This window comes from Cervus canadensis, chromosome 13 (assembly GCF_019320065.1).
Source record: "Cervus canadensis isolate Bull #8, Minnesota chromosome 13, ASM1932006v1, whole genome shotgun sequence".
NCBI classification, from domain to species: Eukaryota; Metazoa; Chordata; class Mammalia; order Artiodactyla; family Cervidae; genus Cervus; species Cervus canadensis.
The window spans coordinates 49,020,655-49,036,656 of NC_057398.1; the positions used below are offsets into that span (position 1 = coordinate 49,020,655).

Here is a 16,002-nt window from a genome sequence, read left to right on the forward strand (position 1 = left end):
GCTTACACTGGTAGTAATCCAGAAAGGAAAGAAAATATTAAAACCTATTAATCTAATTAGCTATTGACTTTTATTAGTCTTTTAAAAGACATGGGAAGTTTTTTTTAAGTTTGATAGTCAACACTTTTCTGCCATGAGTTTATTCATCTTTACCAAACTTTTGTGTCCTTGTTTTTATGAGAAACACACTTGGAAAATAAAGTGGTAATTTTTAAACTTCACTTATATATGCATGTTTTTTGTTAAATCACAGTATCATTGTAAATGGCATAGTTCGCCTCTTTAATTTGGTCAGTTAATGCCATTTCAAAATATTATTTCAGTATTTCTTACTTTGAATTTTGTTAAACAAAATTAACTTGATTTTGTTTAATCTCTGGAATTTATTTTTACTTTAAGAACATAAAGCTCCAAAAAGTTAGTGTGGAAATTTTCATTATTTTACTGTATTGAGGATGAGTTATTTTTAAAATTTTAATGTTTTCCACTCCTGAATAACCAGTTTTGATCTCTTTCAACTAGGAAAATAATTTTAAAATCTGTTCTCATTTCTGTTGTTTTTTCATTTTATTGATGAACAAAAGTTTGTTAGGAGAAAAAGATTTATAAATGACAGTATTTCTTCGGAATGGCCAAGAGGTATGTGCTTAAAGCCTCAATCATTCCTTAAGAGTCACTGATTTATGTAATTATGGATTAAGCTGTGATCATGTTTTTTTTCCTTTGCCAATATTAAACTGTCATAATGTCACATTTTCATAGGGTCATGAAGTATGCTAGTAAATATTTTAGCTACCAATTTGATTTTTAGATTTGACAGTTGTCATAATGGGAACCTCTCATTAGAACACATATGGCTTAAAGTGGTATATCCCAATTTTAGCACAAGAAAGTATATAAAACATTGTGTCCAACTTCTGTCAGCTTGTGTCCCTATGGAGCAAAGTGCAGGCTTGCTTTAAAGTTTCAGCCAGTACTATTAGAAGCAGCAATCTCTTACCTTTCTCATTTTTGAAGATTTTTAGAGTAATTGGACCCAGAGGAACAAAGCACTATATTAGCTATATTAAATTTTCTTCTCCCAGAAAGTTCTTATGGTCTTAACTCACTGTCTTATTTTAAAATCTATTCAACCTAAATAGAACCAAGTCGTTTCTGAATTCTCTTTTTTAAATAGCATTATCCTTCACACAGGAACTTCTGATTTTATATCTTTTAAGCTGTGAGCTAAAGGCTTCTGTGTGACAGGTCAGAAACTTACATTTTCTTAAAATAATCCAATTTTTTCAAGTAGCAAATCCTCTAATTGGACATTTCTTTGAAACGTTATGAGATCATTAACTTGATTATTTGAATCAGTTTTAAAATTCTTATTAGTGTAAAATGTATCAGTATTGCTTTGCTTATCAATTCTATTTTAATTGAACCCACTCACCCATAAACTTTTTATCAGCTTGCAATTTATATAATCTTAGGGAGACCAGGAGATTTTTAGAAAATAAAAGACTTTTTTGCCTTATTCCCAACCTAGGGTCATATTTCAGATTAACAGGTAAGATGGATAACTTTCTCCATGGCTGTCCCTCAGTGAAATTGTGAGCTAGGCAAAATTTGTCTGGAGTTCCATTTGCTTCCTTACTCTCCTGTTGCTGGTCAAATTTCCTTGTCAGCTTCCGTGATCTCTAAATTGTTTTGAATGTGTCTGCTGCAGAGGTTCCTTGGTACAACAAAGAGTACTGAGTTTGGAGTCAAGAGATAAAATTTGGGCCTGGCTTCCCCACCTTTAAGGCATACTAGTTTTATGATATTATCTACATCTCACACACTGAGCTAACATACAACTGGTATGTGTCAGTTCAGTAGTTCAGTTTTTAAAACATGAGGTACTCTCCTAGCTGTTAGTACGTGGCTGCTACTCCCAGTCCCCTGGATGCCCTTCCTGGGGTCCTTCTTCTCCCCATTTCTCCCTCATCCAACAGCTAAAGGTTTAAGGCCCAACTGGTGGCCATCTTAGTCGGCCCCACCAAAGTCTTCCCTTGTAATTTGCCAGAATACCTGCCCATGCCCACTACCAAGGGAGGCCACATGTGGGCACCAGCAGAGGGCTACTCCAGGACTTGCCAGCCAGCTAGCCAGTCCCTGAAATAGGAACCATAATAATAACAAAGAAATTTTTTTAAAAACCTTTTTAGTACATATTTAAAATCCTTAAGCTGATTGCTCTTATTACTGATCTGTAATAAATGATGATTTACAGCAAATCCTAATCTAAGCTTTGTTCTTGCTGTATACAGCATATTTGAAACCAATTTCCTAATCCTCCCAAGTCATCTTCACTGCCTTTCGTTTAAAAAACCCAATCCTCTTGCAAAACTGAATATATCATCAATCAATGTGCTCCATAGGACCATTTATGCTAAATTTTAACCCAAAGCATCTTCAGCTACTAAAAATACTTGGTTAAAAGGGTACAACTGAGTATACGTGTGAATATTTCTACTGCTGCAAAATAAAAAGAGGATTTAATTTAGTAACAAAGCTGACAAGTTAGTTTCTTTTCCTTTCAACTAATGCTTTAGAGCAAACCAAGTTTCATTCTTACCAAGGACAAAACTATTCCTAATCTGCAGAACATATTTCTGTTAAGTACTCTGCGTTTATTTCACTTGTATGATTTATTTTGTGAAATACAAGTAAAGAACATACAGTAGCTCAAACAGATGAGTAGTGAAGACTGGAGCATTTTGTTAACTGTTGTTATCTTAACCTTTCTTTAAAGCTAGTGGTTATGCGTCTGTATAATGACACATCCCTATTGTGAATATTCAGACTGAAGTTTGTTCTCCTTTCTTGAGAATGTTGCCATGATCATGCCTTGAAGAAATTTACTAAGAGCTGCACATTGTTTAAAAGTGATTTCTTGGGTTTTTGTTTTTCCTGACTTATTTTCCTAGACTGATCCCGTTGAGAACACATATGTACGGAATCCGAACGTCAAGTTTTACATCCAGTCAAGGTCCACCTCTCCTTCCACATCTAGTGAAGCTGAGCCAGTTAAGGTGCCTCATTGGAGCAATCTTGCTCCTCAACTTTTCACTTGTGTCAGGAAAGAGGGACTTGCAAAAACAAGTGAAATCTGACTCTCCTCCTTTTAACAAATGTTTTGTGTAATAAATCACAGTATATTGGAGATCATTACATTTGACTGATAGTATAGATTATAAAACTGAAGTAAAAAATGGTCCCCCCCCCAATTTCAACCTGAATAAGAATTTTATTTAATTTTAAAGTAGTCTATATTTTAAGTAGAGAGCTATACTGAACAGAGGACAGAGTTATGTGAATTTTGGAATTATCAGATAAAACTAGAGATACACAGCAGTGTCAGTGCCATTCTCATATTTTAATTCTAATAAATCTAATGAAGATACGACATGTCTGTTCCTTCATAAGCAGAACTTAAAAGTGCCACTGCTGGCTATTCAGTAGTTTATTCTAAGTGTTAATCAGCAATAGGTGTGCAGCTAAATCATGCCTTTTAATAATGCAAAAATAGTGTTGTATTTGCACCTTAAGTAAGTAAATGATTTTAAACAGCCAGTTAGTCAATTTTCTCAACAGAGATCTTTTTCTCAACAAGTCAGAAGGATATATTATTCCTCAGTGAATGCCGTCCTGACTCAGATGCAGTTCTGATTATTTACTCAAGCATGACAGTTCTGACATAGCTCCTTTGCCTCGCACTTGGTCTTCAGAGCTGTGTCTGGCATTCCAGGTGAAGCAGAGAGTCCCCTTTGGAAAGCTGTCTGAAGTGAAGCTTGAGGTGTAGTCAGATTCTAACTTGATTTTTTTCCCAACCCCATGGTGTATACCTCAGACAGGTTAAGTTGATGATACCATCTGATTTTTTAGATTATCATTGTTTTAATATTTTGAGTTTATGCATTTTATCTTAATGTTAAAATATTTCAAGCATACAGAAAATAATATTACAACCACCCACATAACCACCACCCACACATTTAAGATGTGTAAACATTTTGCTCCAAAATTTATATTAAAAAGAAAGAAAATATTCCAAACAGCTGAAACATCCTACCCTATACCATTACCCCTCACCTTTCCCAGGCATATCTGAATAACCTGACATTGAGGTACTCCTTCTCTTCCTTACTTTTACATGTTTATTTCATTTGTATTCATAAATAATAATATAATAGTGTTTGTTGTATATTTAAATTTTACACAGAGGTTATCTGCATCATATAAAGATACACGTCCACTTAGTTCATTCATTGTAACTATTGCATTGTATCTCATTGTATGAATATACCACAATTATTTATCCATTCTCCTGTTGTTGGATATTTAGGTTGTTTCCAAGTTTTTGTTATTACAATTCATGCTGAAGTGAACATCCTAACAGCTGTCTGCTTTTGCAAATGTGCAGAGTTTGTTTAGCATATATACCTAGAAGTGGAATTATTGGATTATGTAGAATATGCATTTTCAGCTTTAACTAGATCTTGTCAAATTATTTTCCACAGTGGTTGGACCAGTTTTCACTCCCACCAGCAGTGTGTGTGAGTGAGTTCCTCTATTTCCCCACATTCTTCCAACCCTTTGTACTGTCAGACATTAACTATTATCTATTTGATGGGTATTGAGTGGCATTTTTGCTTTAATTTGCATTTCTCTGATTTCAAGTGTTATTCAACATCTTTTTGTGTGTTATTGACCATTGGTGATTTGCCTGTTTATGTCTTTTGTCCGTTGTTCTATTGAATTATTTTTCCAGTTGTTTTGTAATTGTTCTCTATGTATTCTGGATACTAATTCCTAGCTGGCTATATGCGTGGCAAATATTTTCTTCCAGTCTGTGGCTTATTTAAAATTTTTATTTTTTATATCTTTTTGTCTTGCAACAGTTTTTATTTTAATGTAGTTATATTTATCAATTTTTTTCTTTTATGACTTCTGCTTTTTGTCTTTTTAAAACAGTTCTTCCCTCTGCAGCAGTTATAAAGATTATCTTCCATATTTTCTTCTAAAAGTTTTTAAATTTTGCTTTTACATGTTTAGGACTTTAAACAAACTAAAGGTATTATGAGAAATGGGGTACTAATCTATTATTCTCATATGAACAACGAGCTCTCCTATATTTCCTCTATTGATTTGTAAAGCTGTCTCTGCTTTTTATATAAATGGATCTGTCTGGGGATTCTCTATTCTCTTTCATTATTCCTTTTGTCTATTTCTGCACCAACGTCACATTGTCTTATTGTAGCCTTAAAATAATTCCTGATGCCTGTTATGATCAGCTACTCCCAAGTACCTTGTTCCTTTACTTCTTGACCCTTTAGTTTTATATATGATTTTTAGGTTCAGCATGTAGGTTCCATGTAAAGCTTTTGATTGAATTTAAATTTATAAATTATCTAAGGAGAATTCATCTCTTTGTGGTATTGAGCCTTTTTGTCTATGAACAATGTCTAGGTACTCTTTTATATCCTTCAATAAAGTTTCATTATTTTTTTCATGAATATGCTCCAAATTGCTTGTTAGATTTTTCCTAGATACCTTAAAGTTTTTATTGCTATGGTGAATGGGATCTTTTAAAAATATTTTCTAAACTAGGTGTTGCTATTCTCTATGAATTCTGTTGATCTTGGATTCGGCACCCCTAGTTCACTCCTTTTAATTCTGAGAACTTCTCTTGGACTTTCTGTGTAAATTCAAGTGACAGTTCTGTTTCCTGTGAATTTTTCTTTATTAGCTTTCAAAAACACTTTTGTATTCCTCTCTGTTATGTCATTTTTTAAAGAAAAATATTAAATTCAGTTTAATACATTTTTCAAGCTTGAAATTAGAACTAAACTCACAATTAAATAGAAAACTCTGAGAAGCCCACCTAAATTCCATTTTAAGGCTATCATGTGTATAAAATATTTGGGTTTCGGAGCTTATATAGTAACAGAGACAAAAAGGGACCATTCATATTTTCTCTTAATATTTTAGAATATTCTGTAACTTTATACAAAGCTAGCTTTTTCCTCTTGCTTGCTTAGCATCCTAGAGGAAGTCATTCTTTGTGTATTTTTTTTATACTTTGCTAATAAGTCATCTCTCTTTTTTCCACAATAGCATCCAGTAAAATCCTTTCATTCAAAGAAATATCTTAATAGAAATACTGCATAAAGTAAAGATATAACTTGTAGTTAAATTTCTGTCAGTTCTGAATTTCAATCATGTTAAATAATCTAACTCCCTTCTTAGAAATTACTTTCTTCACAAAATCCCACTAATCAATCCATCAATCAGTGTATCTCTATATCTGTCTCACAGGTGCTCGCTCACTCTCTCTTAATCTCTGCACACAAACACACAAATCCACAGAATTGTATTCCATATGTGTAATATGCATTCTGTATATAGAAGTCAAAGGAGTTAAAGGATTCTTCTAAATATTTTTATTATAAATCTTGATAAAAACTCTTTCAGATGTTTTATAGAATTAATTTTTAGTTGAACTTGAAAATTAAAATTCTCATTTTTATGTAGATGAGATGCTATGACTTTCTTGTGTTCATCTATAGATTCTCTTTTACAACTTACTTATTTTTAAATTTCCAGACTGAAATAGTTTTCACAAATTGAACAAATATTAATGTTTTATTTGTAGATATTGCAGACAGAATTTAAATTATCAACAGTAAGAATTTTAGTTCCTTGAGATAATTTTTCCTTATTGCTGTTTTGTTTGGCTATACTTACATTTATTTTTAGTGATGTCTGAAATAGATGTAGTGTTTTATGACATTTATTTCCTCTTTTCCCCTGGATTCAGACTGTAGACTCTACTCCACTTCCAGTTCACACACCAACCTTAAGGAAAAAGGGATGCCCTGGTTCAACTGGCTTTCCACCAAAGGTATTCAATCTAGTTATAAGCATGATGTGTTCTAAAAAAGAGAGAGAGATAGAATGGATTTCTTCTGCTTTTTGTATTTGCCATGATTTTTACTACTGGTTTCCTCAAAATTACAAACATAAAAGCTGAGAAAGAGAATAAATTCTATGTGAATGGAAATAATCACCACTGAGAAAGGTAGGACAAACATGCAAATTGTTTTGCTTTATTTCCATCTTCTTCAATTCACTGTTTTGAAGTCTTAGTATGGAGTGAGCATATACCATCTAACCCAATCGTCTTATTCCTTAAGAAAAAAATTTTAACACAGATCCATAGAGATGCTTATGTTAGCAGAGTTGGAAATAGGAGAAAGATAGGTGAAATATGGCTGAAGTGTAACAAAATCACATTTATATAAATTACCAACACACAAAAATATCTAATTCATAAGGATATATACATATCCAAGGACCTGTGTAGATCACATTAGATTGAGTGATTGATTTCATGGGGAAAGATTGACAGTGAATCATCAAGAATGAATTTTTTTAAAAAGTAAGGCCAAGTAAAATGAGAGGGCCCTCCACGAAGCTCTGGTGATAATATTTCATGGACTGAATATTAACTCAATTTTTGTACACCTATTGTCCCTCTCCACAAAATAAAAGTTACTTCATGATTTCTAAAAGATTGAATCTACAATTATCTCAATATAAAAGTGTTTAAAAAGAAAAAAGGTTATTTTAAAAATATTTAAGAAAGGTTTGTTCCAGATAAAGTCGCCTTTACTTGTATAGTGTTGAATCCTAACTATGTACAACCATCAGTTTGTAAGTTTACAGAAAGGATTGACTCTTCTTTGTTCTCACACCTTTTATTAAAAGTATTTTACCTTATCCATTGAGTAGCTTGAAGTCTGCAGCTCTGACAAAATTGGAATGAAAAGAACACTTCTTCATATCAACCTCTTTAAGTTTTGAGGTTATAGTTATTTCTCATTTTACTTCAAATTACCGCATAACCTAAAATTAATGTGTTCATGCTTTAGGTTTAATGCCTCTTTTACTAGACTTTTTTTTTTTTCCTCTTCCTCCTGCTACCTTTTGTGAAAGTATTAGAAATCAGATATTGACCAGAAGATAAGAAAGGGGATCTTAGAAAGATCCAGAAGCCAAGTAGTCTAGAACTTAGGACTGAATAGACCCTCGTCTAGAGTCAGACGCCACTGAAGCAACTTAGCACGAGTGCATGTTATATATTATACTGTCCTTAGTTAGCGGAGAAGGCGATGGCACCCCACTCCAGTACTCTTGCCTGGAAAATCCCATGGACGGAGGAGCCTGGTAGGCTGAAGTCCATGGGGTCGCTAAGAGTTGGACACAACTGAGCGACTTCCCTTTCACATTTCACTTTCATGCATTGGAGAAGGAAATGGCAGCCCACTCCAGTGTTCTTGCCTGGAGAATCGCAGGGACGGAGGAGCCTGGTGGGCTTCCGTCTATGGGGTCGCACAGAGTCGGACACGACTGAAGTGACTTAGCAGCAGCAGCATCCTTAGTTAGAATTAGTGAAACATGCATGGGCCTTTTAATCTTTAGTAATAAATAATGTCTATGTCCTACATATGTCTATGTCCTACCTGCCACTTGATCATTTAAAATTAATGTTCTGCTAAAACATTGTTTATATTTCCTATTGTTGCATACTCAGTTAAAATTATGATATTCTGAGTAGATCTCTGGAGAAAAAGTGTATAATAAATGTGTTTTTTCAGTAATTTTTGGATAGTGTGAAGTAATGCTATTAAATTTGTCACTGGCACAGTTGTTTTAATTACTGTCATTTCAAACATGTCTTCTTATCTTTTGGAAAAAGGAAAAGGGACACAGTTAATTAATTACCTTGAGCAGTTGACTTTTCTTTCGCTGTACTGAAAGCCCACAGAACAAATTAGTAACAAACTGAATTGTTTCATTAATACATTTTGAACAAATGAAAAAGTTACCAGCATTAGAAAATTTACTCTAATAGTTCCTAAAAGTGCAAAAAACTAAGAATAAAATCAGTATACAGGAGAAATGTTGAGCAAAAATTGATGTGATGTTAACAAATTAGGTATTTTTCACAGGCATGGAGGCTCCTAGTATTGACCTAACTATGTCTTATGCAGTCTGATTTTTTTTTAAGATCATATTTTTCATTTACATGTTTTTGAATAGTTAAACTTTGAAAGATCACAGAATCGGATCTGGGCTTGACTTTTAACTCTACCAGTAACTCACTATTCATCAGGAACTTACTTAATCTCTCTGAGTCTCACTTTCTTCATCTGTATAAAGAAATATACCTATCTTCCAAGAGGCATTGTCTCCATTAAATGAGATGATAGTACTGTCACAGTATCTGCACTTTTTTGATCAGCAACATACAGGAATTATAAAGCCAGTAGAAAGATAGTCTGTATTCTACTTAGAATAAAGTCAAATGCCAGTGCTGCTTTGAAACTAGGTCCCAAGGAACTTCTAAAATAGATTGGTTTGAGGTTGGACCGGAACTCATGACTGCTTTAAATGCTGGGTTTTCAGTCTATCTCTGGAATAATACATATGTATTTTTGTCTGCTCAAGTGTGATACTGCCTGCTTCCAAGGGAGGAAGCATATTTGTTAAACATATTTGTTCTTGGTCCCAGAAAATCAAATATGTGATTTATAGTAGGGACAAGAGTTTTAAATTACTCTTTGTCTTTCATAAAAAGGTATAAAAGCCCATTTCTTTTTTTATATAGGTATAACTATGGAAACTTTTACCCAACTCATTGCCAAAGAGCAATCTGAGGAATTACAAAAGCCCTGAAGTCAAAATTTGTGGGGGGAAAAAAAAATACTACTTTATTTTATAACTTTTTAAGTGGCATTCAAGAGCAGTTGATTATCATTTAACTTCTTACATTATCTTTAGAATTCTCCAGCTCAATATTGTCTAATAAAAATATTTGAAGTGTATTAATTATAGAAAGAAATTAGAGAACATTCTAATTTCTAACTAGAAATCATTATAGCAGCTGGTGTGTTCACAGAGGTTCGCATTATGGAAATCCTTTAAATGATCCATGTGTATGTTTTTATCAATTTGCTTTGCAGCGCAAGACTCATCAGTTTTTTGTCAAATCTTTTACCACTCCTACCAAGTGTCATCAGTGTACCTCTTTGATGGTGGGTTTGATAAGACAAGGCTGTTCTTGTGAAGGTAAGAATTAAACAGTAAGAAAACGTGACTTTACAGTCCTAACGTTTACTCCCTAAATTGTAATCAGAAAGCTTTATTCTCTTTAAAAGGTATATAAATGTTTATTTATTTGACTTAATCATTTGCTTTTCCTTGGATAATAAACTGAGCACCTTGCTAAAGTCTGTTGAATATTGGAAACTAGACAGATAGTTCCTAGAAGCACGTTCCGGGGGAGACATATTTATGTTGCCTTCACCTTTGTTTCATTATTCAGGTGAACTTGTGGTCCCCCAAATGGAAACCTATGTGACAAAATAGGTGAAAGTTATTCTATTCATTTAATCATTTATTTATTTTATTTATTTATTTATTTATTCATTTATTCTATTCATTTAATAGAAAGTTAATCTATTCATTTAATTTTACTCTTGCTTAGTTTGTTAGAGTCACTATTAAGTAAACAATGCAGTATCTTTTTAGAAATATTAACTGTCTGCTATAATGCCTCAAAAAATATTTTATTCCTAGTGTTAGTAGCAGAGGCTTTCCCCTACCATTCATTGATTCATCCATCACATGCTTGCAGAATGCCTGCTCTGTGCTTTTAGGCACTGGGGATACAGTGTTCTATGTTTGACTAGTTCTCACAACTCAGATAGAAGATCCAGATTGCATTATCCTAACTAGTCTCTTAGATGCTTGGATTTTAGAACAAAAGAAAATGGGCAGGCATGAGAAATAAGAGATTTGAGAGTTATGAATATGTGAAGTGATGAATATGAATAATGTTTTCCAAGGAAAACATAGAGTGAAAAAGAGAGTAAGTGTGAGGACCGAGCCTTGGGAAACATAATTAAGGGGAGGTAAAAGATAAAGATAACAAAATAATCTGAGAATGAATAAGCTCTGTCATTGACTAGGAAGGTGGGTCTAAAGTCAACAGGAAGAATTTGTACAGTTTTTAAGCCTTGTCTCATTGTGAAACTTAGCCAGTACTTATAAATGTGACTTTTTTAATCTGTTCATCAAAAAGAATCCTGGGCAACTACTTGGCTTTGGGTCCCTTGTCATTTTTTTATGAATCAGAATCATTTGCAATTCTGTAGTAGGAATTTTTGAGATCTTTCCAACTCTCTTCCCTTCTCAGGTCCCATGCCATGAAATTGGGCCTGTCTTTCTTCAGACTCTTTGAAACTGTAAAGACACTATAAAACAGTGGGGACACATTAGACTATGCCCAGGCTTTCATAAATGTTGTATAATGTGGTTATAGCCTCTCAAGATTCCTGTCATTTTAAGTCTTCTTGCTTGGTTGAAATTAGATCCAGTATAAGGCAATAATTTTGTTGTTTCCATTACCTGGTGAAAGTGAGATTTTTTTGCTTAGTAAAACAAATTATAACTTGTTAGATGCTCGACTTAGAAGTGAATGAGCTGTCTTACAGAAGATGGATAGTTTTTGATAGTTTATGCTAGTCCCTCTTCCTTCTTTGTTGGTTTTTTATCCATTTGTGATATTCAGTTCATTTCCCCGTGTGTATGTGTTCCCATGATGCTATCGATTCAGTTCCACTTTTATTCTTTCAAAATATTCTCCAGGATCCCCCTTAGAGTAGGAATTCTCTGAATAGATATTCTTAATCTGTCACCCCTCCAAACAAGCTTGTTCTTTTTAAATATTTTAACCTTTAATTCTCAACCAACCAAGTCTCAATGGAAGAGTTTATTTTCATTTATCTCAGGTTCACCATGTAAGTATCAAGAGGTCTCATGGCTGTACTGTTAGTAGTAATGTATACAGGCTCTGAGCCAGACTGCCTGGGTTTGAATTCCAGCAGTGTCACTTAGGAGTTCTGTGACCCAGGCAAAGTCATATGTAAACGGTGGTATTGTACCTCTCTTAGATTATTGCAGATTATTGCAAAAAATTAAAAATACCCAAGAAAGTTAACTATTATTATTATCTTAGTAGTAGTTTAAATATATATAATAATATCAACAACTCCTAAAATTTAAATAACTTTTTAATCAAAGAGAGGGATTGGTAAAATTTGCCAGATATTGCAGAGATGTGTCAGGTAATTTAATGTCCATCAGTGATTCCTGCAAGAGAAATTTCAAAGTACCCAGCTGCAGTGAGATGAAGTTAGAACTCCAGAAGCTGCTTTTTTAGGAATTCAGTTTAAAACAGTCATTTTATTCTCAAGATTAGATTTTTTGCCATTTATTTGCTTCTCATTTTGATCACTAATGTTAACACAGAACAATAATATTACAGTAATGAAAAGAAGTATTTACTATTTCTCACTGGAAGTCTTACCTATGAGCCAATGAATCAGCTCCCCAAATGACAAAAACAGTTTAAAATAAAACCAGAGATAAGCATTCATCTAACATGGCACTTTGCCTATAATGAGTTCTCAGTGAATGTTCTCTTTGTAAAAATGAATTTTTCTTGAACACTGTTTCTTTTCTCCCCTCCTAAAGTGTGTGGATTTTCATGTCACATAACTTGTGTAAACAAAGCTCCAACTGCTTGTCCAGTTCCTCCTGAACAGACAAAAGGTCCTCTGGGTATAGATCCACAGAAGGGAATAGGAACGGCATATGAAGGGCATGTCAGGGTAAGTATGGTTAGGTTGCATTTAGACTAATCTTTTAAGGTTTATTAATGAATAAAGAAAAGTCAATCACCTTACAGACATAGTCCTTGACCGAAAATTCGGCAAATAAAATTCACCTAACAGTTTTATTTCATTCAGAGAAATGATTTGAAAACAAAAACCTGGCTTTTGCTTGTAATAAATTCCAAAGTGTCTCAAAATTTTCTATTCTGTCCCTATAGCATAATGATCAGATATTTATATCTTCTTAAAGGAGTCTTGTAGCCCTTAGTCTTGCCAGAGAGGTGGTATATGCTTATGAAGTATGAGATATTGTCAAGATGTAATCTTACTTATAATCTTGAATAATATTTAAAATGTACACTGCCTTTCATCCTATTACCAAATTTGGCTTTTCTGCAACTTAGAAGTTTATGAATGTTATTTTAATGAATTACTAGAGAAAATTAAAATGGTACCGTTAAAAATTTTTCAAAATCAAATGTCATTCCATGTTTGAAGAGGGAATTGTCACATTTGCTCATGTTATTAATAATATATGTGTTCCGTCTGCTGCTTTACCAACCACAGTGGCAGACTTAAAACGTGTATGTTGTCTTTAGGTTTTCACCCTGCAGTTACATATGTAATTAAAGGGCTTCTGATTGACATTTTAGTTCGGGTTGTTTTGCTTGTTTGTTTGCCTAAGATCCCTAAGCCAGCTGGAGTGAAGAAAGGATGGCAAAGAGCACTGGCTGTAGTTTGTGACTTCAAGCTCTTTCTGTACGATATTGCTGAAGGAAAGGCATCTCAGCCCAGTGTTGTAGTCAGTCAAGTGATTGACATGAGGTAAGTTTTCAGAGATGAAAATATTTGTGTCTTTGCAACACAGAAATACAAAGTGTATGATTTTTCTTCTGATTATATTGCCATGTTTTTATTTAAATCTAATTTCACAGTAATTTTCTCATTTACTAATACTGCAGTCATAACATAATTACAAACAGGAAATATGGTGGAGTTATAGAACAGGTTGATGTGCATGTGTATGCATGTTGGGTCTGGGGGTCTGGGAAAAGAAGTTAATGCTTGAAAACCAAAAGACCAGTTAAAGGCTTCTGGGGCACTAGAGGTCTAATGTATAATGTCTACATCATCACCTAAAGCAAAGGCTTCAGTATAATTTCAGTGTGAGGAAAGGAAATAAAAATCTCAAAATCAGACAGGCTCTTGGAATATAAAATGAAGCAGTGAACATTTAAGTTAAGTACATCTCTTCAATGTTTCTGGTCTCATTTTCAGGCTCCCTCCTCTGCTTAACCCCTTCTTGTGACTCCAGGCATTCTCCCTCAGTGATCTTATTTACTTCTGTAGCTTCAACCATCACCTCCTCTTTGACGACTCCCAAACATATGTCTCCAGACCAGTGCTCAAAACTAGAATTTCCAGTTCTGGCTCACATAAGCATTTCATACCAGCATCTCAAATACATTTCTTCCCCATACATGTGAAATAGAAATACATTTCTTTATATGCAAGAAACTTTAAAATATTAGCAAGGAAAATTTGATAGAACCTGCTAAGGAACCAAATATAGAAAGATAGGGGGAAGAATCAAAGATAAGACTAAGATGTCAAGTCTTCAAGACCAAGAGAATGATGGTACCAATAACCAAATTAAGGAAATCACAAGGAATAGATTATTGTGGAAGAGATCTGTCTGAGAATTTCCTAAGGGACAGTAAAATGTCAGATGAGCTGTGTTGAGGCCACTTGACATGTATTGTCAGAGCAAAGAGGGGACAGTCTGCTGGAGAGCCTGGAGACCTACTAGGATCCAAATCCACGTGTCCTGTACTTACTGGCATTGTGACACTGAGTAAGCCAGAAAAGATTTCTAACTCTTGTGTAATGTGGCACTGTTAAATTACACCTGATAAATTACTTTTGGCACTATCAGTTACAAAAAAAGAAAATTCAAAAATTTTAAAAATTCAGTTTGGATGTTCTGTGCAATTAAATTTTGAGGATTGCTTCATATGTGTTATTTAGATGCACACCCAAAACCACACACACATACCCGCATATGCTAACTTTTAATGTTTCACTTTTCATTCAGGGATGAAGAATTTTCTGTGAGTTCAGTCTTGGCTTCTGATGTTATTCATGCAAGTCGAAAAGATATACCCTGTATATTTAGAGTAAGTCTGTGTGTTATAATTTGATCACTGAAGTATTTGCTTTTAAAAACTAAATGTTTTTCCTCTCTCTATAGATCACAAACTTACTTGGAATATAACCATATCTTACAATTTGTGCAAAGTAAACACTGAATTAGTAAAAGACCAATAGAAAGCTTGAATATATGGTTTCTAAAATAGGTTTCATCTTAGATAATACTTTTGAGTCACAATTCAACTTTCAGAGAAGTACTACCGCAAGAAGAATTGAAAAGTGTGAGATTTCTCAATTTTTTAAAAAAATCAAAGTTTCTTTAAGATCTTGTTTACAAGTTAGAATGTTTCAGTTCTATTGCTCTGTAATAACCACTCCAAAACTTACTGGCTTATTTATTTTTCACCGTCTGTGGGTCAGTTCTTCTGGTGTCAACTGGAGAGTCACTCATACGGCTGCATTCAGCTCATTTGGGGCTGAAATAGCCAAAACGACCTTACTTTCACATCTGAGGCCTTGGTTCTGGCTGTTAGCCCTGGTACTTGGCTGGTCTCTGGGCCACCTCAGCTCTCTTTGTGGACTCTGTCCATATGGTCTCTAATCATTCACTAGTCTGGCTGAGTTCTCCGTGACTGGCTTCCAAGAGAGGAGAAGCAGCTGCCAGGCCTTTTAAGGACTAGGCTCAAAACAGGCACAATAACCGTTCTACAGTCTGTTGGCCAAAGCAAGTCATGAGGTCATCCCAGACGTAAGAGAAGGGGAAATAGGCTGCATTTTTAGATAAGAAGAGTGAAAATCATAGGAAAAATTGTTGGTAGACATCTTTGGAGGCTGTCTAACACAGTGCAGTCTCAAATTGATGAGTTAAGATAATGGAGGTTTGAAAAAAAGGACTATATTCTATGCCTATATGCTTAGTACAAGTATGTATCTTTTATCTAAGACCATAGCTAGTCTCTCAGTTCCCAGACCGAAAACTATTCTCTCTCCAGCTACCGAGGGAACCTACAGAGGCGCACTTATCTTACCTGCTTCTAATTGTGGGATTTTATTGTCTCTGTTGCTTAAATTACTTTTAATA

The 16,002-nt window shown here is 34.1% G+C and overlaps 1 protein-coding gene across 9 annotated transcripts in view; it reads left to right on the top strand.

Annotated features, from left to right (window-relative positions):
- The window catches only part of CDC42BPA (CDC42 binding protein kinase alpha), a 295,068-nt gene that overhangs the window by 249,492 nt on the left and 29,574 nt on the right, over positions 1 to 16,002 (top strand). For 5 of the 9 annotated variants that reach the window (XM_043484945.1, XM_043484937.1, XM_043484940.1 and 2 more), the window contains 6 exons: positions 2,955 to 3,059; positions 6,848 to 6,931; positions 10,056 to 10,161; positions 12,631 to 12,767; positions 13,456 to 13,595; positions 14,866 to 14,947. In XM_043484945.1, the coding sequence (XP_043340880.1) occupies positions 2,955 to 3,059; positions 6,848 to 6,931; positions 10,056 to 10,161; positions 12,631 to 12,767; positions 13,456 to 13,595; positions 14,866 to 14,947 (654 nt within the window). The remainder of the gene's footprint in view (positions 1 to 2,954; positions 3,060 to 6,847; positions 6,932 to 10,055; positions 10,162 to 12,630; positions 12,768 to 13,455; positions 13,596 to 14,865; positions 14,948 to 16,002) is intronic. The other 4 variants (XM_043484938.1, XM_043484939.1, XM_043484942.1 and 1 more) reach the window with 1 other exon arrangement.